The sequence below is a fragment of the Eumetopias jubatus genome, unplaced genomic scaffold, assembly GCF_037043125.1.
Source record: "Eumetopias jubatus isolate StellerSeaLion01/CBP00866 unplaced genomic scaffold, mEumJub1_p1.0 scaffold_11, whole genome shotgun sequence".
NCBI lineage: Eukaryota > Metazoa > Chordata > Mammalia > Carnivora > Otariidae > Eumetopias > Eumetopias jubatus.
In genome coordinates this window covers 86968409-86995580 of record NW_028274817.1, presented here as the reverse complement: position 1 = coordinate 86995580, position 27172 = coordinate 86968409, and the positions used below count along the sequence as shown (strand labels likewise).

Below are 27172 nucleotides of genomic sequence, written 5' to 3'. Positions count from 1 at the left end.
TGTGGACAGACAGCAGGATGCTTCAGCAAGTGATTTCAGAGGTGGAGTAGTTTCTGTGATGAAAAAGATCAGAGATCTTTGCGGAGATGTTCTCATTTTTCCTATTTGAACACCTTCCCCTGGTGGAGAGGAGTAGATTTGCTTTCTATCTACTGTTAACCTTACAACACCTTCCTCCAAGGGGGTGTTCATTATCCCTGCTGAAACAGAGCAAAAATTATCTTTTTCCGTTCTCTTTTGGACTTCAGGAACTTTAAGTTTAATCTGCCTCTTGGACTTCCTGTCACTTTTTCATCCAACCTTGAGTACATATCCCTGCTTATGGGTCCCTTTAAACATTGAGCTCCTGAGAAACTCCACCATCCTACCACTCTAGTTCTGTAAATGTCTTTAAAAAAAAAAAAAAAGATTTTATTTATTTGGGGGAGAGAGAGAGAGAGAGAGAGCGAGAGCGCACAAGCAGGGGGGAGGGGCAGGGGGAGAGGGAGAAGCAGACTCTCCGCTGAGCAGGGAGCCCGATGTGGGACTCCATCCCAGGACTCCGGGATCATGACCTGAGCTGAAGGCAGACGCTTCACAGACTGAGCCACCCAGGCGCCCCTGTAAATGTCTTTTTGTTCACGTGTCAGAACAGGTTAGGTTATTTGGTGCTAACAAACGACACCCCTCCCCCAAATCGCACACAACGACAGGAGGTACGGAGGTGCTAAAAATTATCTGCATTTTACAAATGAGTAAACTGATCTTCAGGGTGTCTAGAAATGTGCATAGCCTTCGGCGGGCAAAAGCCCTAAGGAAGGCAACACTTGAAATTTCACAAAGGCTACACCTTAACGATTGATTGCCCTGCGTGAATGCATCGGCGCTTCCAATCCCTCGGGTCCACCACGCAATGTGCAATTGCGTATCTTTATCTTAGCGGAGGAGTTCTCCGCTCTCCGCACCCAGAGCTCAGTGACACCCACCCCGGGGCCGATGGGGGCGCTGGACGTGGATAGGGACCAGGAGCCCCGCTCTCAAGAGGATGGAGGCGAGCCTGCCAACGACAGAGATGACCAGGCAGGGGACATAAAAACAGGAGAGGCGGCGGAGTCCTCCGGGTGGGGTCCGTGTCCAGGCCCTGGGTACATTCCGTACATACGAGCCCCTCCCTTGCCTGAAGTCGATTCATGAAGACTTGACTTCACGACGGAGGGGTTGGGGAAAGGTGGGGTCTGGCTCGGTGCGCCCCAACCATCGTCCCCACCCCGCGGCAATCCCGCCCAGATCTGGCGGAGCCGTGGGCGATCCCGGGCGGGTAAAGAGGCGGGGAGAAGCAGCGAGGTTGAAGGCGGGGCGGGCGGTGGCCAAAGCAGCCAATAGGCGGCTCTCCAGCGGCTGAGCCGAGAGAGGGCAGGGGCGCCGCCACCAGCACCACCGCCTCCTGAGTTCCCCCTGGTGGATGCACGGCCCCGGTCGGTCGCTCCGCTCCTCCTTCCCGCTCCCGGCGCAGAGGGGCCCGAAGAGGCCGGAGGAGCGGACTCGGGACGGGATTTCTGAGGAAGGGGAGAGGACGGGCGCCCCACCCGCTCGGAGGGTGGGGGGCTCGGTGAACGATGAAGGGCCGGCGGCGGCGGCGCCGGGAGTACTGCAAGTTTGCGCTGCTGTTGGTGCTGTACACGCTGGTGCTGCTGCTCATCCCCTCCGTGCTGGACGGCGGCCGCGACGGCGACAAGGGCGCCGGGCACTGCCCCGGCGTGCAGCGCAGCCTGGGAGTCTGGAGCTTGGAGGCGGCGGCGGCGGGCGAGCGCGAACAGGGCGGGGAGGCGCGGCCGGCCGCGGAGGGGGACGCGGGCCAGCCCCCCTGGCCCCCGGGCAACCTCAGCGGCGCCGTCGGGGAGGCGGTGTCTCGCGAGAAGCAGCACATCTATGTGCATGCCACCTGGCGCACCGGCTCGTCGTTCCTGGGCGAGCTCTTTAACCAGCACCCGGACGTTTTCTACTTGTACGAGCCCATGTGGCATCTATGGCAGGCGCTGTATCCGGGCGACGCCGAGAGCCTGCAGGGCGCGCTGCGCGACATGCTGCGCTCGCTCTTCCGCTGCGACTTCTCGGTGCTGCGGCTGTACGCGCCGCCGGGGGACTCCGCCGCGCGCGCCCCGGGCGCAGCCAATCTCACCACGGCCGCCCTCTTTCGCTGGCGGACCAACAAGGTCATCTGCTCGCCGCCGCTGTGCCCCGGCGCGCCCCGTGCCCGCGCTGAGGTCGGCCTCGTCGAGGATGCCGCCTGCGAGCGCAGCTGCCCGCCCGTGGCTCTACGCGCCCTGGAGGCCGAGTGCCGCAAGTACCCGGTGGTGGTCATCAAGGACGTGCGCCTCCTCGACCTGGGCGTGCTGGTGCCCCTGCTGCGGGACCCCGGCCTCAACCTGAAGGTGGTGCAACTTTTCCGCGACCCGCGGGCCGTGCACAACTCGCGCCTCAAGTCCAGGCAGGGGCTGCTGCGCGAGAGCATCCAGGTGCTGCGCACCCGCCAGCGGGGCGACCGCTTCCACCGCGTGCTACTGGCGCACGGCGTGGGCGCTCGGCCCGGGGGCCAGGCCCGCGCCCTGCCTGCCGCACCGCGCGCCGACTTCTTCCTGACCGGCGCGCTCGAGGTGATCTGCGAAGCCTGGCTGCGCGACCTCCTGTTCGCGCGCGGCGCGCCCGCCTGGCTGCGGCGCCGCTACCTGAGGCTGCGCTACGAGGACCTGGTGCGGCAGCCGCGCACCCAGCTGCGCCGCCTGCTGCGCTTCTCCGGGCTGCGCGCGCTCGCCGCGCTCGACGCCTTCGCGCTCAACATGACGCGGGGCGCGGCCTACGGCGCCGACCGACCCTTCCACCTGTCGGCGCGCGACGCCCGCGAGGCCGTGCACGCCTGGCGCGAGCGCCTGAGCCGAGAGCAGGTGCGCCAGGTGGAGGCGGCCTGCGCTCCAGCCATGCGCCTGCTGGCCTACCCTCGCAGTGGAGAGGAGGGCGAGCTGGAGTCGCCCGTGGAGGAGGAGAAGCCGCCTGAGACCGAGACCGACGGTGCCACGTAGCCCCTGCCCCCCCCCCCAACGCGCGCCCCCGGGACGGATCCGGGTAAGGTGGCCCCGGGCGGGTTGCGGGCAGGGAAGGGTCTTTGGGGAGCTCAGACCAGCCTGCAGGGGGAAGGGGTGGGGAGCGGATGCCGTCCCAGATCTCACCCTGGCTGAATAGATCCGAGCGGGTGGGAAAGCGCGGCTGGTAGAATTTGGAAGAGACTCGTCGGGATCGCCAGCGTAGCCACCTTCCCCCTCAGAGGAGGGCCCTGAGACGAGCGGGGTTAAGTTTGGCTGAGGCGGAACCCAGGTCTCCGCACTCCCGGTCCCCCCCCCCCCAATGAAGTAGGAGTTAAGGTCGGTCACCTGTTGAGAGACTGGGGCGAGGAGAGGGAGAGAGAAGAGGTCTGAAGAGAGTGAAGAAGGTTCGTGAAACAGTCATCATGGAACTTGAGACTGGAAATTGACATGAAAAGTATCTGATTTCGGGGGCCATTTGAGGCTGATGGATTTTATCTTGACACCAGTCTGTTCCCGTGGGGAAACTGTGCAACAGTGTTTGCAGGCGCAGAGAAAGCCCAAAGCAGGGTTTGGTGCAAAGTTATCGACTCTTATCCTCCCTGCCCCTAATCTTTTTCACACTTACTCTCTGCCTCTGTTTCCCTAAAGCGCAGCTCCAGGCCGTGCCTTCTAAGTTACTAAGCATCAGGTGTAGACAAGGCCTTTAACTCGCGACGGTTTTTGCACACGTGTGTCTCCTGCTGTGGGCTAGCCGCATAGAACGGACTTTGCTTTCCCCTGGCTCATGGAGCATCTCCCTGCCACCCATCCTCCTCCACGGCTGGCCGTTGGCAGGATATTGGACCATATCCCATTCACGTCAGGTCACAGGAGCTGCCTAGTCAGCTTCCTCTTGTGCCGACAAGACCCGAGGGCTGAGCTTTCTGCACCCTGCCCCATCCCTCTGGGAGAGGGAATCTTAAGAGTGGCAGAAACAGCTTCAGCTGCGGAAAGACATCCCCCCTCCCAGTTTTGTGTGTCCTTTCTCTACAAAGCATCCATCCGAAGATGCTAAGATGGGGCGTAAACGACCTCGGCGTGTGGTCCGTGTCTGGGTCCGTGTCTGGCCTGTACTTTGTTTGTTCTGCACCATGCTGACCTTAGGAGTCTAGTTAGCGGTATGGGAACGCGTTTCCCCAAACTCTGTGTGACTTGGAAGGGGGCAGGCTTCTGCCCTGTGCAGTCCAGAGGAGGAGGAAAAGCCGGGCCGGGTGGGCGGAAGTGAGTTAAGTTTCCATTCATTATTTTATAGTGTAATCCAGTATTCCCCTGGGATGAAGCTCTGAGGACAAAGTTGAAGATGTTAATGAGGATGGATTTGGTTGTTGTTTCATAGACCAGGGCTGCAGATGCTTTCGGAAGCTGACTGATTTTTCTCCCAGTAATCAAGGGGTTTTCATGGTCAGTCTGTAATTGCTAGGAAGTCTGTGTTCTTTCCTGATTTCCAGAGCAAAGGAAGGTAAGGCACAGGGTGACTTGTCACATCTTAACAAAAACATCCTTTCATCTGCTAATCCTGTTTTTGCAGATGTAAGTAGCATAATGGCCCCTCACCCTCCCTCGCAGGCCTGGGGGAAAGCCTCTCTGGGACGAGTTCTGCAGCCTTTTTATGGCTTTAAGAACTGACGATCTCCCAGAAACCTTCCTTGTTTTCATTTTTTACTAGCATTTGGTGAGCTCAGACTCGGGTGAAGTAAGAAAGGAATAGAGAGGAGGGTAGAGGGTACAATCTGCATCCTTCCTTTAGGAAGTTAGGATCTGGGTGCGTGACGTTGGTGCCGCTGTTCCGAAGGCCAGTGAGGCTTCCTTTGCAGGGCTGCAGGGACATCTGGGAGCAAGCTCTAGGCTCTTTCCGTACGTTGGTGACTGAGCCCTTCGTCCCACACTTCTGCTGGAATTATTGGGCACTTAACCATGTCGCCACCAGCCAGTGGATTCATCATAACGCGCGTATTCCTGGTTCCTAGAAAGATAACCTTACTGATCCACTGAGGGATTGCCAAAAAATCTGCCCCACTCTCCGCGGAAGGGGATGGATCCCCCTGTGCCGCGCCTCAAGGTAGGCATTGTACAGGTGTCATTACTTTGACCTAGTATCGGTTTTACAGATGAATCCGGGACTCAGAGCTCTAAGTCAGGTAACCTGCCCAAAGTCACACCTGGCCTGGGTGGGGCAGCGTGGGTGTTAGAGCCCCGCGCTCAGCATCTCTCCTTACCCGGCCCCCTTCGTGTCCCCTCGCAGCACCTTTGGCCCCTGGGCCAGGCCAAGAGTATAGGCTGGGATGGAAAACACACTTAGCCTTATTATGCATAAGCTCCAGCTGCTGAATGAATCAATAAAATACCCCTGAGCTGCCGGGAGCACCTGCGCAGGAAAGCCGGCGACTCAGTAGCAGCCCTCCCCCTGGCTGGCCTTCCCGCGGGGCGTCATCCACACCCGGTAACCGAACCCACGACGGGAGATGGCTCCTTGGTGAGTCACAGATACAGCAGGTGGAGTTGCTGCACAAGGGAAACTTTATTTGCATCAAGTAAGATCACGGGCAATAACTTCCAAAGCCGTGACTCCCTGAGCAAGGGTGAATGGGTTCCTTTTGTTTAGGGTTAGGATGAATATTTAGGTAGGGGAGCCTTGGGATCGTCTGTAGAGGCGGGCATGAGGCCGCGCATGCGCCTTAAGGACACCTGCCGATATACACCTGTTATGTAAGGGAGGCTTGTGCTCCTTGGGCGGAGATCTTGGTATTACAACGAGGTGTACAAGTAGTTGTCGGTCATTCTAGAGGTCACTCCGTGGTCATCGGCACAGGTGCGAGTGGGGCTGGGGGCGGTTATGCTCAAACTGGCCTAAGCGGTCTGGGCTGCCTGGAGGCCTCGTCAGAGCGGTCTCTATAGTTCGAGGGGTGTTTTTGGTCTCCATTTGCCTGAGTTAAGAGAGAAGCCGGGAAGACGAGCTTAAGGAAAGACGTGGGACAAGGGTCAGTGAGTACAAGCAGGTGGCAGTCAAGGTCAGGCCTTGGGGGGTCTAGCTGGTGACACCCCTAGCCCAGCAGGGAAGGGGGACTGCCCCTGAGTTAACCAGATCAGCTTCTGGCCGGCCTATGCCTGACGGCCAGGATATGGCAGGGAGGGAGTCAGGGCACCATTTTTCAGGCCTGGGTGGGGGACCACAGCACCCTAAACCAAGTCACCAAGGACTCAGGCCCTTTGCTGTCTTTGCCACCTTCTTGGCTTTCCTTCAGCAGCGTCTTCTCCCACTGTCACAAGATGGTAGCCTCAGCTGCCAGCATCACTTCCTCACATAGCTATGCAGGGTTGTTAAAACGCAGGAAGGAAGGAAGCTGGTTAGTAAGGAAGGGGCGGAGGAGTTTTCCCTCATGTGTCTCGCCTTCAATCTGGTTATAAAAGCTTCCCAGAACTGCCCCGCCCCCCGGCCGACGTCCTTTTATTATTTCTCACTGGCTGGCACTCGTTCACATGGCCCGCACGAGCCCAGTAATTGGCAAAAGGGAAAACGGGATGGTCAATGATTGGCTTAGACCCGTGGTTCTCAGCCCTGGCTGAGCATTACATTCACCTGAGGGGCTTTTTTTTTTTTAAATTAATGTCAGTGCCTGGGCTCCACACCCAGGGATTCTGATTTCATTGGTCCGGGGTGGGGTCCAGGCATTGGGATAGTCCAAAAGCTCGCCAGGTGATTGTGCGGGCCAGCCAAAGTGGAGAACCGCGGCCCGGACCAGTCCTGGTCCGTCGCCTGGGCGGGGCTCTTGCCCGGGAACATGATCCAGGTGGGGGACTGGAGGGCTGTGGGTGAGCAGCGAAGTGTGTGCCACCGCATTTTATGTAAAGGAACTTGGAGCTGTGAGGCTCCAAGAAGATGGTGTTAATATGGGAAGGGAAAAACTGTCTTCAATTATCCACAGCTCCACTTAATCACCCTCTCACATTCCTTTAAATGCTTTGCTGTCCTGGCTTTTTACCTAATAACCCATCATTGTACACACTATCCAAACAGACGGATGTGCTGTCCGGTCCTTTTCAGCATGTCTCCCCTTGACCTCTGCCTGGGGGAGGCCCCAAGATTTCATTCCGGTAGGCATTTAAGACACCTTGGTCTTTGTCCTTGACCAGATAAATGGACCCCCTTTTTTTTTAAAGATTTTATTTATTTATTTGAGAGAGAGAGTGAGAGCATGCGAGGGGAGAGGGTCAGAGGGAGAAGCAGACTCCCCGCTGAGTGGGGAGCCCGACGCGGGACTCGATCCTGGAACTCCGGGATCATGACCTGAGCTAAAGGCAGTCACTCAACTGACTGAGCCACCCAGGTGCCCCAGATGGACCCTTTGAACGAATTTAGGAAAGGAGGTAAGTGCACCGTAAACTAATAACCCAACGATCAGAAAGCTTTCTAAGGAAACCATCCAAACAGAAAATGACCAGCTACCACCAAGTCCCCACCAAGGCGTTTTCAATGTCGTTCCATCTTAATCAGGATACTACGCCCCAAACGGCTTATGCGTAAATATCACTCAAAGCAGAATCTCTTGCCTAAACACAGAACAGTCATTCGTTAAACATTGTCCCCACATAGAATTTCTCATTCAACAAAATCCATTTAAATTCCCGGCCAGGGGCGCCTGGGCGGCTCAGTCACTTAAGCGTCTGCCTTCGGCTCAGGTGATGATCCTGGGATCCCGGGTTCGAGCCCCGCATCGGGCTCCGTGCTCAGTGGGGAGTCTGCCTCTCCCTCTCCCTCTGCCCCTCCCCCTGCTCTCACTCTCTCTCAAATAAATAAATAAATAAAATCTTAAAAAAAAATAAATTCCCGATCGTAAGTCGAGGCAGGTGCTGTGTTCAAGCCAGAGGGCTGGAAATTAGGATGGGGGGTGTGTTGTTTTGTTTTTTAAACACACCCACATCCAAATCCTTATTATTTCCTTATGGGGTTAGTGCTGCCTTTGAGCAAGACGTAATTGGAGCTCCCCTGTGGGGCTGCCTTCCCGGGGGTCCTGCCCGGACCCCCTCAGTTGCTGGTGGATTTGGTGTTTAAGGAAAAATCAAGACTCCTCCAGTCCGGTGAGTGAGGCCGGGGAGGAGGCCGGCCCTACCAAAGTGAGGTGTGGCCATGAGGTAAGTTATAGAGTCATTCCTTAGGGCATAGGAAATCAAGTCTTTATGTGAGGGGGTGGGAACCCAGGCTTTAGGGCCTGACTCTCCTGGTTATCTCTTGATTGACAGGAAGTATCTTGTCAGTAGGCAGGCCCCTAAACCTTTTTGCCTTTAGCGTTCTTGCTGGTAAGAACAGAGGTTAAGAGGATTTCCGGGGTTTCTTGGAGCTAAGGGGAGGTGGCATTTATTGCGTGCCTGTCCTGAGCACTGTGTTACTCGCTACACGCGTGTTGTGTGGAGTTGGTCCTCGTCGCAGGGACGTGAGGTACATAGCAGCCCCGCTTGCAGATGGTGAAACAAACCCAGACGGGTTGGGTAATTGTCAAGGATAACACAGCCAGCGGATTGAAATCAGGTGCTGTGTTGAAACTAGCACCTCCAATTTTTTTTTTTTAGAAATAATATAAACACATGGTGGAGAAAGTTTAAAAGTTACATCATATAGGGATATAAAATACCCACCAGTCTTACTTTCCAGAAGCAGCCACATGTATTTCCTAGAAGAAATAAGATTTCTTGTATTTGTCTAGAAACGTTTTCTGCAAATTCAAACGTATTTTGCCCTCTTTGGGGTAGTTAAATCTTTTCAATTTTAATTCCTTAAAAATTTGTAATTGGGATAGAATTGACTGAGGACATCGTGTTAGTTTCAGGGGCACGGCATAGTGATTCCGTATTTGTGTCTATTGTGAAAGGATCACAGCCTAGTTAACCTGTCACCGGGTGTAGTTACCATGTTTCTCCTTGTGATGAGGACTTTTAGGATCTACTCTCTTACCAACCTTGAAATATGCCATACAGTATTATTAACAACAGTCACCGTGCTGTACACCACATCTCCATGAATCCCTCATTTTAGACCTGGAAGTTTGTGCCTTTCGACCCCCTTCACCGGTTTCTCTCCATGAGTTTGTTTTTAGATTCCACCTCTAAGGAAGGTCCTATGGTATTTGTCTTTCTCTGACTTATTTCATAGGCATAATGTCCTCACGGTCCATCCAGACTCCCACAAGTGACGAGATTTCCTTCTGGTTTATGGCTGACTGATAGCCCATGGTATATAGACAAGCCAAGTTGCCTCTGTGCATTCAGCCCTTGATGGGCGTTTAGGTTGCTTCCACGTGTTGGCCATTGTGAATAATGCTGTAGTGCACGTGGGGGAGCAGATCTCTTTTTGAGTTAGTGTGTTTGTTTCCTTTGCATAAGTACCCAGAAGTGGAATTCCCGGATCACATGGCAGCTCTATTTTTAACTTTTTTGAGGCACTGCCACACTGTTTTCCATCAAGTGGCCACACCAATTTCCATTCTCCCCATTTGTGGGCAGTCGCAGTGCTTGGCTGTACTGGATTTCTGCTCCCATCTACTCAAGTCCAGAAACCTGATAGCGACGATGAGATTATCCAAAACGTGACTGAAGAAGGTGGTGAAGAGAATTCACAAGTTCCAAATTCTCAATCACTTACTTTGTTTTTTTCTTTTTTTAATATTTTATTTATTTATTTGCCTGAGAGAGAGAGAGAGAGAGAGAGAAAGCATAAGCAGGGGGAGTGGCAGGCAGAGGGAGAGGGAGAAGCAGACTTCCCGCTAAGCAGGGAGCCCGATGCGGGGCTCGATCCTGGGACCCTGGGATCACGACCCAAGCTGAAGGCAGATGCTTAACCCACTGAGCCACTCCGAGCGCCTAAATCACTATTTTGGAGAAGTACTTGAAGTCGGTCAGGCGCTGCAGAGAACACACCCGGGGAACTTGTTTGCTGCTTTCTGGCCCCCTCACCACCCGTTCCTGGCCACCGGCCGAGGGTCCAAATAGCACCTGTGTTTGAAGAGTCTCCGGACGGACTGCATTTAACAACTAATAAGGGCATGTTTTTCTTTACGTAAACCAGTTAGATTTTTAGGAACGTTTTCAGTATCTCTGTGCCTGTTAAAGAGGGGGAGGGGAGGTTGCTTTTCATTCTAAAACTTTAATTTTCAAAAGATGTGGACTTTTTCTCGACTAAAATTGTATATGCTCTTTGGTAATTTGAAAGTCTGAGAATACTGGCTGCTGACTGTTGCCATCCTCTTCTCGCAAAATTATTTTCCATTTTTCTGTGGAATGTTCCAACAGCTAGCAGTGTCTAAAGTGCTGCCGAGCTCAAGCATTTGTCCTTTAGAAGGATTGGTAATGTTTAGGGAAAGATTTATGGGATTAAGCCTGGAACTGAATGCCTGCTCAGTGTAATAAATCTGTACCTGTTCATATTAAACTTAGTGATGAATTATTTAGCTTTTGCTTAGGGGTTTTTCCGATGGTCTTTTATGAATAATCTTTTCTAAGGCACTGTTCCCTTGCCTTTTTTGTACCAGTGTTTCAGAAAATAGTGGACTCGATTCCTCTGCTTCTACTAAATCCGGTTGTGACAAAATCTTATTTGTGACGTATGATCTAAAGGTTATAGAAATAGGGGCGCCTGGGTGGCTCAGTTGGTTGAGCATCCGACTCTTGATTTCGGCTCAGGTCATGATCTCGGTCGTGAGATCGAGCCCCATGTCAGGCTCCGCGCTCAGCGCGGACTCTGCCTGAGATTCTCTCTCCCTCTTCCCTCTGCCGCTCCCCTCCTCTGAAAAATATAAGTTAAATAAAATGTATTTAGTTTTTTTTAAAAAATAAAGGTTACAGAAATAAAATAATGAAACCTAGTAAAACACCATAGGTGTGTATTATAACATATTTAACTAGTTCCTAGTCCCAACATTTCATTGCTACATTTTTAATAGTGTTGTGTGCACACATGTAAGTATATCTCTGAGAAAAACATCTACAGTAGGGTGACCTTATGTAGCAAAGGGTGTACATGTTTTGCATTTTGAGAGGTGAAGTTCTTCAAGGTTGTACCAGTGTTCAACTCCCCGCAGCTGTTTCTGGGAGTGTCTGTTTCCCAGACTTTCAGCAGCGTGGATTTTGCCGAATGTTTTCATTTTGGCTAGTGTGGTGGGTGGAAAAACGCTTCCTGCCCGAACCCTGCCTCTCTCTGACCCCACAGCGCATCTCAGACGGTGAAGGGGTGCCTACATCTTGGGTTGTGGTGACCAGGATGCCCAGATGAAATTGCCTTCTTAGCCCTCCTGCAGCCCCCATGTATTTGGCAAGTGGCATTCCTGTGATCCTTTTGAAGGACTGGATACACTTTGAAATAAAAATATCACCTTTTTATAAAGCCACACCGATGCACGACGGCGGGCTTTAGCAAGCTCCTTGTTGGGATGGCCTTCTGGTACTGTTGCAGTGGGTTGTACCTATGGACTGGAACTTCCGCTATTTCAGGACACTCTCACTGGGGGAATCTGGCTGATTTTAAATAAGGTTTAACCCTTGCTACATTTTTCTCTGTGCTCCTGAGAGCCCTCTTTGTAGTCTGGGGTGGGGGCGGGGGTGGGGGCCAGAAGTGCCCATTTACAGTTGTTGAGACAGGATTCAGAGGGTTTTCAAAGAGGTTTTTTTTTTTTTTTTAGCCTGGGCAGAGATTTTCTTCCCATGAATACAAATGTAATATAAATAGTCCGCGCGATGCTTTTAAAAAACATTTATAAGAACTTGGCTTAAAATTCCTCAGTCTGCCTTTTCTCAGGCTGCCCTCTGCCTGAACAGCCCAGAGAAGAATAGAAACTGAAAAAGCTAAGCTGGTCTCACTTTTGTGGCCCCGCTGGCCCAGTTGAACAAGGTGACTTAGAAATGAACCCCTCTCTGCCAGGTCTCCTGGCTCCTCAGCCTCTTACCCCGGAGCGGAGCTGGAAGAATTTGCTCTGTTGAAAGAGAGATTTCTGCCTCGGTGCGGTATAGAATCAGAACAGTAAGGACTAAGAAACAGCCCTGGCCCAGGTTCAAGAGCACGGGGAAGTGGAGAACCGTTTGGGAGCTGAACAGGAAGCAGTTTCAGTTGGAGAAAAGTCGCAGAGCTCAGTGATGCCTTCATGAGAATTGGAGCCCTTCAGCTTTGCTCCCCGCCCCCTTCCTCCCCCCCCCCCCGCCAGCCTGCAGGCACCACGCCAGCGTCCGGGTGTGACATCTGCAGCTGGCCTCGGTCACATTAAAGACCATCGTGCGGGATGCCAAGCAGAAACTGGGGCATCAGCCGACAGTGGGTAGTTTTCAGTTAGGGGGTTAAGAGGCGGTAAAGGACGACCACCACGTTTGACCTCGAGGACTGCCGTGTTCAGGGTGAACAGACTCCCCTCCCCTGAAATCAACGCGAGTGGCAAGGAGCTTTGCCATAGAGCGACATTCTGGAAACAGCCACTGAGGCAGACGGGTTTTTGCGTGTGGAATGGAAGCCCTTTCTGTTCAGCCTTTCAGGCAGGTGTTCCAAGGAGCCCCAGAAGGCACACGGCGCGCTGTGAGGACTCAGGGCAGTCCCCGGGGCCTTGCCTGAGCAAGAGGCCTCAAATCTGGCCTGACATGCAAAATGTCTAGAGGGCCAGTTGGGAGAGGTTAATGTTGTGTGATGGATGTCCCTTGGTCATGGCAACCAGCAGGCTGGAAGCAGAGAAACCAGCCGTAACAGAAAGTCAGAAATGGAACACGACAGAATCATTTGTGAGGTATGGGGAGCAGGCAGGGGATCGAGCCTGGGCGTTCTTTTGTACAGATGACAAAACTGAGGGACGGTAGGAGCAGCCCCCACATGAACTTGGGGGGCTAACCGAAGCAGTTTTTACAGAACATACAGCTCAGGGGAGCAGTAGGGAAGAAGGCCCCAGAGCTTTTGAGGTCACTCTCCCCCCACGACTGAGACCAGGCCTGGCGAGAGAGAGCTTGTCACTGCTTCAGAGAGATTATGGGAACAGTAAGCCAAAAAGACTAAAACCAAGATAATGTTTTTAAAAATAGAACTTCCGAGACTCTTAACTCTGGGAAACAAACTGAGGGCTACTGGGTGGGTGGGGAGGTGGGGGGGGCTGGGGTAACGGGGGTGATGAGCACGAAGGAGGGCACGGGATGGGGTGAGCACTGGGTGTGATAGGCAACTGATAGTTTAGTGAACGCTGCACCTGAAACTAGTGATGTACTATCAGTGGGCTCAGTGAATTTAAATTAAAAAACCAAAACAGACAAAAATAGGACTCCTTTCATACAGCCCAGAGCTGGCCTATGTTGAATATTCGGATTTCAAGAGCAATAAAAGTAGATGCTGTTTCTTGATCTAATAAAGGGTATCACCAACAGGGATGTAATAAAGGAAAATAATACATTTTTCAGGTTCTGCAAACAATTGTTGCCTTTCTGTGCACTCCGCCCCGCTCCCCCGCCTCCCCCAGCTAGGGATGGCAAGGGGGACTGTTTTGCAAAGAAGAGAGATGGTTGACTGAAAAGAAACACACACAAACACACCCTGCCAAAGAACAACAGAATTCCCAGCATTATTGAATGCCTTTTAAATTTATTTTTGTTTTGTTTTTACTTCTCAGCAAAGGGAAAGTGAAATAGTTTCGAGCTCCAGAGATTTTCATGCCCTGCTCCTAAATATGGCAATCTCTGGCGGTCCTGCGGGCCCGGGAGAGGACTGGTTTACCTGCTCCGACCTCCCTTGCCAACGTGAACCTGCTCTCGGCTGCTGTGCCATTTGCTTTTTAAAGATATATTTATTTATTTGGGAGAGAGCATGAGCGAATGAGCCGGGGTGGGGGGTGCAGAGAGAGAAAGAGAGGATCTCGAGCAGACTTCCCAGCTGAGTGCAGAGACCCACCCCAGTGACCCCCTCCACCCCCCCCCAACCTTCATCCACTCCATTAACCAATAGCCCCTGTGGGGGCCAGAGGGCTGCCTGAATGACAGATCCAAGCTCCGGCACTTCCTAGCCCCGAGCCCCCACTAACCAGGGCTGCCCCCACTTGGTAGATGACAAACATCTGCAGGTGGGCCATCAAATGCATATTATAAGATACTGACTCAGTTCCTTTATTTGAGTCAGGAATGACTTTACTCACAAAAGCAATTATGTATGCCAATTAAAATTATACCTCGGAGCAGCTCAGTGAAAGGGAAAAACAAAAGCCAACTAAGCAGACTCAGCTGTTTCCAAGTTTCATAAATACTGGTTTGGAGCATATTCATTTTCTCGAGTGAGCTCAGAAACTTGGGATATTTTCGCTGGGGGTGGGCATGATCAAACTAGAAGCCTGTTATTATTTTATCCTGGCCTATTGAGGAAATATAATGGCCATTTAATTTTGGCCCTGGCTGACTCTGGGGCTTGACCAATGAATGACTCGCAGGGGTTGAGGTTTTCCGTGGATTGCTGGAGCAGAGAAGTGAGTCCTTTTCTCTCCCTGTAGCGGCGAGGGGGTTGGGGGGGGGGCGGCTCAGCTCCACCTGGGCTGCCCACGTCCCAGCAAGTGGCTTCTCCCCTAGTTTCTCCCCCTGCTCCCCAGGCAAGAGTTCTTTTTGTGGGTTTTTTTTTTTAAACTCCGTTTTCACCTGAAGTGAGAGTTGTTTTAAGTAGTATGACTAGTGCAGATGTACTGGTAACAGCCCCCCCCCCCCCCCGCCGCTTAATTTTTCACACGGAAAGTCTGGAAATAATTTATAACATTTATGCTATTTAAGTACATTTCTAGGCAATTTGGGGGGTGCGGTTGCATGAGCTAACTAAATGTTTCCTATTACATTTCGCTTTGAGAGTCACAGTGAGGGAATGCTCGCACTTTGACATTTCTGGGTTTTCAAGAATTATTTTCACATTATCCCCAAGCAGCTCCCTTAAAAAAGAAAAAAAAAAAAGAAACCCCAACAACTTGATGGCCCCATTGTCGTAAACACTGTCAGTCATTTCCGTTTTCCTTAGCACCGCATTTCACCGATTTGAGGTGAAAACAGGAAGGTTAAGAAAGCTTCGCGGGGGTTAACAGATGATCTTGGGCAGTAACCTCATTCCCCAGAGGGTGGGGCCGGGGTAGGATGTTGGGAGAAGCCCCCGCGAGGACCCGTGGCCGCTGAAAAGGAGGCTAACGCCCGTGCTCGACCCACTTGTCCTGGAGTGGGTCCAGGAGGAAGGCTGTTACAATGGGCTGGAGAGTAATTCGCCCGTGGTAACGGGCCCGGCTGAATACCCGGAAATCTCAGCCCGAGCCCCGGGTCCCGGCCCCGGCTTGGAGCATCTGCGTAGCGGCTTTCGGTCGTCCACGCCGGGTGCCTCACCTGGCACAAGCGTGTGGGCAGGGGCGGGGGGCCGGGGGGGGTACCTCCGGAGGCGACGCTGAGCAGCACTTGGAAGAAGGGCGGCTAAAAATCTCCCAAGTGCAATAGGAGGAGGGAAGTGAGATGTCCGTGTAAAGCTGGCAGATGCCCTCGGAGGGGGGTGGGACGGGTTCCTGCCTCCCAACGTGGTGAGGGAGGCCGCCGGGAGCGGCGGGGCTGTGCGTTCCTCTGTTCGACTCGAATGTTCTCTAACTCGAAGGCCAGCAGGAAGGCGATTCTTCCTCCTCCCCCATCCCGGCCTCGAAGGTCGACAGAAGTGTGATTAAAATGCTATGAGTGCCTTCCTGAGTTACTGCACCGTAGCGCCCGGAGCCTCCGCCGAGCCAACCGCCTGCGGGGCGCGGTGGGGCTCCGCTCCCTTGGATGGCAGCCAGGCTCTTGGTCGGGCAGCCCACCGCCTTTAGGGCCCGGCTGGTCATTTAAAGACTAGGGGAACTGTAGCAAAGGAGGTCAGATACACCCAGGTCTTTGGAGTATGACTTTGAATGTTTAAGTACATGATCGGTTTTGTTGTTGTTGTTTTTAAAGTGCAAGCGAATTTGTGAATTGAGTATTAAGGAAAGACTTCACATGTCAGTGCCACCTATTTTGAAAACAACCCTTTTCGTGAGCTTCACCAAACAGTGATATACTGAAATCTCTAGAATTCTGTAAATTGATTGCACTGTTTTATTATCTGTTTTCTGTTATCATACAGGATAGGTCTTTTTATTTTTTTTTTTTAAAGATTTTTATTAGAGAGCACAAGCAGGGGGAGGGACAGAGGGAAAGGGAGAAGCAGACTCCCAGCTGAGCAGGGAGCCCGACGTGGGGCTTGATCCCAGGACCTGAGCCGGAGGCAGATGCTAACTTAACCCACTAAGCCACCCAGGCGTCCCTGATCTGGAGATTCTTAAAGATTCTCAGTAGTGTGTAGGGTAAGCCTCCTTCCTTGTCTTGGCTGTTATAAATAATGCTGCAGTGAACACGGAGATGCATATATCTTTTTGAGTTGGTATTTTCATTGTCTTTGGATAAATACCCAGAAATGGAATTGCTGAATCTCCTGCTTCTCCCTCTCCCTGCTGCTCTGCCTACTTGTGCTCTGGCAAATAAATAAAAAATTTAAAAAAATCTTTAAAAAAGAATATCCAGAAGGGTCTACACTCATTTTAGGTGCTGGAGGCGGTAGCAAACATTTTTATTTTCCCCGGATTCTGGGTAAATGGGAATCGTTTCAACCAAGAAGTTTAGTAGCTTCAAATTTAATTCTTCGTTGTCAAACGCCCAGCAGCTGAAAAAAAAAAGGGGGGGGGAGCAATGCTAGGTACTTGGTCACTGTAGCTTGCTGATAAACCAAGGGTCTGGTTTTTAAACTTGCCCACAAAGTTGAATCCTTCATAGCTTCAAATGAATAGGGCCCCAAAGTATTACGAAGAGTGAGATCTGGAGTGAATTAAAATTTTAATCCTGTATCTAAGACACTGGGGCTTAAGAATTTGGGGGAACATCACATTAAGAATTCACAGGTATGCTTATGTTTTAAACGCAACCTAAGGGGCACCTGGGTGGCTCAGTCGGTTGAGCATCCAACTCCTGATTTCTGGCTCAGGTCATGATCTCAGGGTTGTGAGATCAAGCTGCTTTGGGCTCTGCACTCAGTGGGGAGTCTGCTTAAATTCTCTCTCTCCCTCTCCCACCCCCCCACTTTTGTGCACGTACTCTCTCCCTCAAAAACAAAAACAAACAGAAAACCAAACAACAAAACCCAAAACCCACAACCCAAAATAATGGGAAAATATTAGGAAATTCACTGAGAGGTTTTTTTAGGTTCTATTTGGGGGCTGTAGGCTCCATGGAGGCAGACGTCAGAACTGGAAGGTATATGCTGAGCATCTCTGTCCTGGTTCAGTGACGTTCAGGAACTCTGGGAGGACAGGAACCCCTCTCCAGTGTGAAGAAGGAAGGGGCCTTGTTAGGTTGCTGCAGGCACACTGTGGGCTGCCCAGCTTGGATTAGCGGGACTTCAGCACAGTTGTTCATGGACCCCAGAGAGGCAGTCACAGAGTTTTCAGAGCTCCTCTCCTCCCACCTTCTCCAGCCGGTGATTTGATTAAAAAAAAAAAAAAAATTTGAACGTGAGTGGAAAACAGCTTTCAGGTAGATAAAATGAATTTTTAAAAAGATTTTTAATAAAAGGATTTAAGAGCACTTTGGGGTCCAGAGGTCGGACTGGTACTATCTCCATAAACGGGACATTTGTCAGGACATGGGCTCTGACCAGGCAACATTTCACACTTGGCGAGCTATTGACAGAGAATCGTCCCGAGTTACTGCCACGTTGTTGCTGGGTCTTTTAAAAACAACCCAAATGGAGAGCTGAACACATTGCACAAAGAAACAGTGGCAGAGGAACAGTTTTTTAAATCTGAAATAATTACTGACTCCTAGGAAGTTGCAAAAACAGTAAAGGGAGGTCCAGAGCATCCTTCACCTAGCTTTTCCCAGAGGCCGCATCTTTCACGTAGGTCACTGTCAACACCAGGAAGTTGACCTTGGTACGACCTACAGACCTCAGTTTTCAACGGTTTTTACGTGCACTCATTTTGTGTGTATGTGTGCACAGACCTGTGGAACCTGGTCACGTATAGATATGTGTAAACACTACCACAATCAACGTACAGAACTGCTCCACCAGCATAAAGAAAATCTCTTGGGCTACCCCTTTATAATCATAGACCCCATGCCATCCAACCTTTCCTTGGCAAACATTAAGCTCTTCACCATCTCTATAACTGTATAATTGCAAGATTGTTACATAAATGGAATCATGCAGTATGTGACCTTTTGAGGTCATCTGTTCTCCGCAGAGTTCTCTAGAGGGTCGCCAGGTTGTCACGTGTATTGATAGTTCATTCCTTTTCGTTGCTGAGTAGTACTCCATGGTATGGACGTACCACAGTTTGTTTAACTGTTAACCCACTGAAGGACATTTGTGTTGCTTCCAGTTTTTAACTATTACAAGTAAAGCTTCTGTGAATATTGGTGTGTAGATTTTTGTGCGGACATAACACTTCCTTTCTCTGGGATGAACACCCATGAGTACAATTGCTAGATCATATGGTAAATACATGTTTAGTTTTTATAATAAACTACCCACCGGTTTTTGAGAGTGGCTGTACCATTTGACATTCCCACCAGCAGTGTATGAGAGATCAAATTTCTGTGCAGCCTCACCAGCATTTGGTATTGTCACTGTGTTGTATTTTAGCTGTTCTATTAGGTGTGTAGTGGTATGTCCTTGTGGTTTTCATTTGCATTTTCCCAGTGGCTAGTGATACTGAACATCTTTTTGTCTGCCTATTTGCCACCCCTCTCTCCTTTTGGTGAAATGCAGGTTCAGGTGTTTTGCCCATTTCCTAACTGGATTGTTTGTTTTTTACTCTTGAATTTTGAGAGTTATTTATATATTCTAGATAAAAATCCTTTGGTAGATATGTGGTTGCAAATATTTTCTCCCAGTCTGTCTTGTGTTTTCATCCTCTTAACAAGATCTTTTGCAAACCAAAAGTTTGTAAATTTTGATGAGGTCCAACTTAACAATTTTTTCTTTTGTGGACTGTGCATTTTCTGCTGTGTCTAAGAACTCTTTGCCTGACCCTAGGGTCCTGAAGAGTATCTCCTGTGTTTTCTCATAAACATTTTGTATGTTTTGTCTTTCCTTATAAATTTTAGAATGAACTTATCTCTATATACATTTAATTCTATGATTCATTTTGTGTTAGTTTTTGTTTAAAGTGTGAGATTTAGGTAAAGGGTTAGTTTTTGCCTGTGGATGTCTAACTGCTTCAGCACCATTTACTGAAAAGACTGTCATTCCTCCAATAGATTGCTTTTTCATTTTTTGTCAAAAATCAGTTAGCCATACACATATGTAGGTCAATTTCTCGGCTTTTACTGCTCCACTGATCTATGAGTCGGTCCTTCCACCAATACCACACTGTTCTGATTAATGTAGTTATATGTATCTTAACACAATAGAATGCTTATTCCAACTTTATTCTTTTCCAGAAAGGTTTTAGCTATTCTAGTTTCTTTGCCTTACCACATAAATTTTAGAATAAGCTTGTCTATATCTACAAAAAGCATTGATAGACTTTGATAGGAATTTTCTAAAATCTCTATATAGATCAATTTGGGGGGAGATTGACATCTTTACTATATAGATCAATTTGAGGGAAAAATTGACATCTTTTACTGTTGAGTCCTCCGATACATGAACATGGTTATGCGTCCCTATTGATTTCAATCTTACTTGATTTTTTTATTGGTGTTTTGTAGTTTTTAGCGTATAAGTCCTTTACTTGTTTTGTTAGATTTATATCTAAGTTTTTCATTTCTTTTGAGTGATTGTAAATAGTATGAGTTTTAAATGTTCATTTCTGGTATACATATAAATCAAATAGATATTTAATCTTGATCTTGCAACCTGCAAACTTGAATTCACTTGTTAGTTGTGTGTGTGTGTATTCCCTGGGATTTTCTATGTATATAATCATATCACCTGCAAATAGGGACAGTTTTATTTCTTCCTTTCCTGTAACCATGGCTTTTATTTCCTTTTCTTGCCTTATTTCATTGGCTAGGACTTCTAATATTATGTTGAATAAGAATGGCAAGTGCAGAGGTCTTTGCCTTGTTCCTGATCTTGGGCGGGGGGGAAGGCATTCAGTCTATCACCATAAAGAATTAGGTTAGATGTAGGTTTATGTAGAATTTTTAAAAATCAAGTTGAGGCATTTTCCTTCTATTCCTAGTTTGCTGAGAATTTCTATTCTATATTTCTGTAATAGAAATTCTAACATCTGAACAGATGTTAAATGCCTTTAATGGATGGAAGTGCCTTTTCTGCATCAATTGATGTGTTGGATTTTTCTTCCTTAGCTTGTTAATATGGTGGATCACATGATTGATTATTGAAACTGAACCAGCTTTGCATCCTGGAATAAACCCCACTTAGTCATGATATATAAATTTTTTCACATATTGTTGAATTTGATTTACTAATACTTTGTTGAGTTTTGCATCTAAGTTCATGAGAGATATTGGGTTTTTTTGGTATTTGTCTAGTTTTAGTATCAGGTAATACTGGCCTCATAATTTTGTGGAAGAGATTGTGTAGAATTAGTGTTAATTCTACTTTAAATATTTGGTAGAATTCTCCATTGAAAGTAAATGGGCCTGGAGATTTCTTCTTTGGGAGTTTTTTAACAATTAATTACACTTTTAATAGCTATATAACTTCAAATTATCTATTTCATATTGGATGAATTATGGCAGTTTGTGCTTTTTGAGGAGTTGGTCCATTTCATCTAAGTTGTCAAATTTATGTACGTAGAATTATTCTTAGTGTTTTTTATCCTTTCGATGCCTGTGAGTTCTGCAGTGGGATTCCCTGTTTCATTGCTGTTTTCAATTTTACTGATTTCTGCTCTTGTTTCCCTCTGATTGACTTGTGTTTATCTTCTTCTAGTTTCTGGAGGTAGGTGTTTAGATTATTGATTTGAGACCATACATCATTTAAGCATCTAATACTATAAATTTCCCTCTCAGCACTGCTTTGGTTGTGTCTCACAAATTTTGATATGTTGCATATTCATTTTAATTGAATATATTGTTTAATATTCCATGTATTATTTAGAATTCTGTGTGTTCTTTAATTTCCAAGGATCTGGAGAATTTCCTGCTGTCTTTCTGATATAGATTCTTAGTTTGATTCCATCATTAGTGAACACACTATTATTATTTCAGTTCTTCAAAATCTGTTCAGGTTTGTTTTATGAACTAGGATATGGCCTGTGCTGTGAATGTTCCATGCATGCTTAAAAAAATGTGTCTCACAGGCGCCTGGGTGGTTCAGTCAGTTAAGCATCTGCCTTCGACTCAGGTCATGATCTCGGGGTCCTGGGATCGAGCCCCATGTCAGGCTGCTTCTCCCTCTGCCCCACTCCCTGCTCATGTTCTCTCTGTGTCTCTCTCTCTCTCAAATAAATAAAATCTTAAAAAAAAAGAACGTGTTTCTATTGTTATTAGGTTGAGTGTTGTATAAATGTCAGTTCAGTCTTGTTTGGGTGACGATATTATATAGTTCTATCATTGTTAATTTTCTGTCTAGTAATTCTGTCAGTTGTTGAGAGAGAAGTATTGAAGTTTCCAAGTATAAATGTGGACAGGTCTACTTCTCCTTTCTGTTCCTTCAGGTTTGCTTCAGAAAATTGGAAGTTCTGTTGTTTGCTGCATATGTAGACATTTTGGATTGCTATGTCTTGTTGGTGGGTTGAGCCTTTTTACCATTATGTACCCTCCTTTGGTGTCCCTGGTAATTTTCTTTGCTCCAATGTTTATTTTATCTGATACTAATATAACCACTCTTCTTTTTTCTGATTATTTTTAGAGAGAGAGCATGAGGGGTTGGGAGGGGCAGAGGAAGAGGGAGATCGAGAATCTTAAGCGGGCTCCACACCTAGCACAAAGCCTGATGTGGGGCTCAGTCTCATGACCCTGAGACCTGAACCAAAATCAAGAGTCAGATGTTCAACCGACTGAGCCACACAGATGCCCTTTTTTTCCTGATTTTTTTTTTATTGAGATGTAATTCACATACCACCGAATTCACCCTTTAAAGTGTCTGGTTCAATGGCTTTTAGTACATTCAGAAAGTTGTGCATTGATCACCACTAATTCCTGTTTTTCTGATTATTGTTTAAAAAATGGAAAAACCAAAATGCAACTTTCATTCAGTAAATATCCTTTGGTCCTTATGCAGTTTTGTTGCAGAAAGTGAAGCCTGTGATTTTAGAGCAATGATAGCAATTTATCAACCAATCAGTTTTCACACAGTTTCAATAATCGTAGCAATTTCTTTGCCTGTAGAAATTCTGAAATTGTCATTTCAAAGGACTTGTTCTTTACTTGGCCTGAACTGCCACTTTTAGCATCACTGCAACATAAGGACACTTAGTGATCTGCAACTGTCTGAGCTTACAACCATGCCCATTTTCAACTGCAAACCTGTAAGCTGGTTGGTGACGTCAGACTTAGCATATGGCAGTAGCTCACTAGACTCCTTCATGACAAGTGTCCAGGACTCACACCACCGACTCCTCTTTCAATTCATGTTTATATGGCACATTCTTTTCATCCTTTTACTTTCAACCCACCTATAGACAGCATTTTGTTGGGTCATGTTTTAAAGCCATTCTGCTGGTCTCTTTTTGTATATTTGTGAATTTAGACCATTTATATTTAATATGATTATTGATCTTGTAGGGTTTAAATTTGCTATTTTTAAAACTTGATTTCTGTTTGTTCCCTCTGTTTATTGTTCCCATTTCCCTGTTTGTGTTTTCCTGTGAGTTATGTGAATAATTTTAAGAACTTCATTTTATCTGCAGCATTTTAAGGTATTTTTGTTTGTATGCTTATTTTAGTGCTTTTGCAACTAATTGCAATCTACTGGTCTCAACATTTCACTACCTCAAGTGGAAGTATACAGACTTCATGTCCCTTTAGGTTCCTTTATCCTGTCCCCTTTGTAATTCTCTAGTATTTTTTTTTTCTATACATGTTGAGAACTACATCACACAGTGTTATAATTTTTGCCTCAACTATCAAATGTAATTCTTTAAACTCAAGAGGATAGTCTGTTAAATTGACTCCTATTTTCTGTTCTTCATTTGTGATGCTTTGTTTCCTTCTTTTATCATTTCCTTTCTGTTGGAAGAACTTCCTATAGTGGTTCTTCTACAGCAGTTCTGTTGGCAACACATTCTTAGTTTTCCTTCGTCTGAGAATGTCTTTATTTCACCTTCATTCCTGAAGGATATTCTCGTGGAATATAGAACTCCGCATTGACGATTATTTTCTTTCAGCACTTGCAAAGTATTGTGCCACTTCCTCTGGCCTCCATGTTTTCAGATATGAAATCCACTGACATTCAAAGCCTTGTTTCTGTAAGTAATGCATCAGTTCTCTCTAGTTGCTCTCAGGAATTTTTTCTGTGTCTTCCCTGAAGTTGGATTATGCTGTATCCTGGTGTAGATTTCTTTGTGTTTCACTCAGCCCCTTGAATCTCTAGGTTTACATCTTTTGCCAAATTTGGGAAATTTTCAGCCATATTTCTTCGAGTACTTTTTTTAGCTTCAATCTCTTGTCCTTCTCTTTTTGGAACTCTGATGAAATGAATAGGTCAGTTACTGTAGTACCCCAGGTCCCTGAGGCTCTGTTCATCCTTTTTCACTCTATCTTCTCTCTGCTACTCGTATTAGATAATTTCTATAGCTCTCTTTTCACATTCACTAATTCTTTACTCTGTCATCTCTATTCTGCTATTGAACCCATCCAGTGAGGTTTTAAAATTTTGGTTATTGTACTTTACAGTTCTAAAATTTCCATTTGGTTCTTTTATATATATATATATCTTTGCCAAGAATTTCTATTTTTTAATTTGTTTCAAGTGTGTTCCTAATGGCTCACTGAAGCATACTGATGAGAGAGGATAATTTCAGAATCTGTGTTGTTTCAGTGTTGGCTTCTGTCACTTATCCTTTCTCATTCAAGTCAAAATTTCCCTGGTTCTTGGTTTGACAAGTGATTTTTTTTTAATGGTGTCCTGAATATTTGGGATACATTTGAATCTCTGAATTTTATTTAGATCTTCTCTTTTAGCAGGCCTCCACCGACACTGCTGGTGGAGGAAGGGGTGCACCCCCTGGTTACTGCCAGGTGGGGGTGGGACTCTAGAAGTCCTGGCTTCCCGCTAGTCCTCTGCTGACAGGAGTGGGGGGTTTTGTGTGTGTGGTGCTTCGTTTCTGGCTTCTAGGCTGACCCTTTCCCTGTCCTTTGGCTAGAGATAATGGGCTTTTCTTGGGGCTTTTTGGTCGTTGACCATTTGCACTTCTGGGCTGCTGGTATCTTCGGTGTCTATTCCAGGATATGGGGGAAGCAGAAAGAAAACCGAGGGAACTCACAAGTCTGTTGTCCCTCATTTCCCAAGGTCTGCAGTCCGTCCGCCGCCTTTTCCCCAGCCTCCAAAGTCTTATCTTTGCCATATGTATCATGTTTGGGGATTCTAGTGACACTTTGTGGAAGGAACAAGGAGAAGTGCATTTGCTCCATCTTATCTGGAACCAGAGTTAGCCCTTCTGGAACTTGGTTTTCATTAAACTAAATTATACTGAAATCTGACATGGTGGCTCTTTCTCTGTGCAAATAACCTGCACTAACAATACTAAAGGTTCATAGAAAGGCCTCGGGGCATTTGTGCAATTAACTATTTAATGTGAATCTTGACTGCACACTTTTCATCATCTTGAAAATGCTTCTTCCCCAAACTCTGCATCGCTAGTCCTCTTGAGCTGATGGACAGTTTCACCACATTAGAAAATAACGTCCAACTTGGCACAGAGCACGAGAGGAAGGGCCCCCGGAAAGCAAGAAACTGGTGGCAGAACTAGCACAGGCATGCCGAGTCGGCCCGCCATTCTGCTGCTTCCATACAGTGACACAAGCAGTGTGTCTTAATGAAAGAAGAAAACCATTCACATGCCCCAGAGGTAGAAAGCTGGGGGGGGGGTTTTGTCACTTATAGGCAGCCTCCGCTTTACGGAACAGCCGATCGTTGTTGGCTTGTGATTTATTTGGCACATGTGACCCAGAGTGCAGAGCCGAGGAGGGGTGGTTACACGGTCCGTGCCTGAAGGTACACCTTCGGTCCCAGCTCTCCCCCGCCCCCCCACTCTGCCCAGTGGGTCTCAGAGCGTTCTGTTCCCCTCACCCCCCACCCCGCACCCTGGCAGCAGTTGCAGAAGGCGCAGTTATCCTGCCAGAGGTGCCCCCGTCTTTGTCCCATCTTGATCCTCACCAAATCCCTCTTGGGGCACATTTTCTCCGGGCCTGTCCTCACAGAGCAGAAACGACAGTTCCTGACTCGGGATGGACTTCCAGCCCCAGAGGATGTAGCTTCGAGAAGGAAGATTATAGGCTTCATGGGGCGCCTGGGGGGGCTCAAGTCAGTTGGGCGTCTGCCTTCGGCTCAGGTCATGATCCCAGTGTCCTGGGATCGAGCCCCGCATCGGGCTCCCTGCTCGGCGGGAAGCCTGCTTCTCCCTCTCCCACTCCCCCTGCTTGTGTCCCCTCTCTCACTGTGTGTGACTCTGTCAAATAAATGAATAAAATCTTAAAAAATAAATAAATAAATAAATGAGGCCTTCCATTGGCAGAGTTCATCAGGCTTTCTGTCTTGGGCTTTCTGTGTTCTGAGGTTCAAACCGTGCTTTGTCCCTTCCCTTTCAGGTCAGCCAGCACGCAGCGGGGCACTCAGCATGTCGCCCCAGCACGGGGGAGGCAGAGATGGGGACTCGGCTTGGGGACCACCCGCTGCGCAGCTCTGCGGAGCAGGAATGTCGCCAGCTATTAAATGACGACCGACACGTTGGTTGAAACGAAGTTTTCAGTAAGGAAGTGACAGTACGTACGATGTGGATCATTAGGGCCGTACAGTAGGAAACGCTTTCGTTCCCAGCCTGCACCTGCCTCTGCTGGAGCTATTTCAACGCGGTGTTCTCAGAACACAGAGGAGACGTGATCGGGTACCATGTCCGGACCATCAGCAGCGGGTGCCTGGACAAAACATCAGTGTGAATAAGGGCCGAGTGCAGTCCTGTGTACCTTGATTACATTACTTAATATTAAATAAGAGGTCTGAGTGCTGTTAATTTAAACCGGACTCGTTCAGCTCTTTTTTGAAGAGCTCCCCCTACACCTGCCCCTAAACCAATTTTTAAGAAGTGATTTCTCTCCCTGGGGTGGGAGAACCCTAACGAGCTGACACGAATTTTCACTTGCAAGTTCTTTTGTCTGGTGTTTGTGTAATTAATACTATTAAATGACTCCGGAGTCCATGTTAATGACAAGATTCGTTTTGTTTTGCTAGGATGATTTTTTGATGAAGTTCAGTTGCGTGGTTCGGGGAAAAGCCAGTCTGCATACAAAGGAATTCATGAAGACTATCGAGGAAACTGTATCGAGTTCAAGAATCTTAGCAACTAACACTCAAAGTCTGTTCACCACTGTTGTAGGCCAGAAGTTACAACACAGACCAGATTTAAAGTGTTTCTCTTAATCCCAAGGCACGTTTAAATAATCGCAGACGTTTGGTGCTGTGATTTTTAGCCCCTATTTTGAAACTCAAGTTTTTCAAGCACCTAAAGCAGGGTTTGGCAAAATCCTTTGCTGTAGGAAGTCAGATGGTCCAGGCTTTATGCGCACATTGCTGCTCACTCCTGTCACAACTACTGAGCTCTGCATGAAAGCTGTCGAAGACATTGTGCAAATGAAGGAGCCTAGTGCATTCCAATAAAACTTCATTTACAAAAATAAGTGCTGGGCCGGATTTGGTCCGGAGGGGCTAGCTAGCCTTAATTTGTGGATCCTGGGTCTAGGGGAGCTGGAGAGCAATAATTTCCATCCAGAAAAAAACCCTCCCGGTGAGGGAAAGAAACAGACTTAAGAAAAGGATCACACTGCATTCTTCTTCCTACTAACAGACGATATTTTATAAATGCAAAAGAAGATTAGAGCTCAGCCAGTTAATCTTTTTATTTTGAGTTTTGTAAAAAAAAAAAAAA

General features: G+C 48.0%; 1 protein-coding gene across 1 annotated transcript; it reads left to right on the top strand.

Annotated features, from left to right (window-relative positions):
• The first annotated feature begins 1401 nt into the window (after positions 1 to 1401).
• Positions 1402 to 26446, top strand: CHST7 (carbohydrate sulfotransferase 7). Its single transcript, XM_028113335.2, has 2 exons — positions 1402 to 3099; positions 25839 to 26446. Exon 1 carries the CDS (start codon positions 1596 to 1598, stop codon positions 3054 to 3056), a length of 1461 nt encoding a protein of 486 aa, XP_027969136.1. The 5' UTR covers positions 1402 to 1595; the 3' UTR covers positions 3057 to 3099; positions 25839 to 26446.
• Positions 26447 to 27172: the final 726 nt, after the last annotated feature.

Excerpts from the sequence above, each read along its gene's own strand:
- CHST7 (XM_028113335.2), top strand. The coding sequence starts at position 1,596 with ATGAAGGGCCGGCGGCGGCGGCGCCGGGAGTACTGCAAGTTTGCGCTG.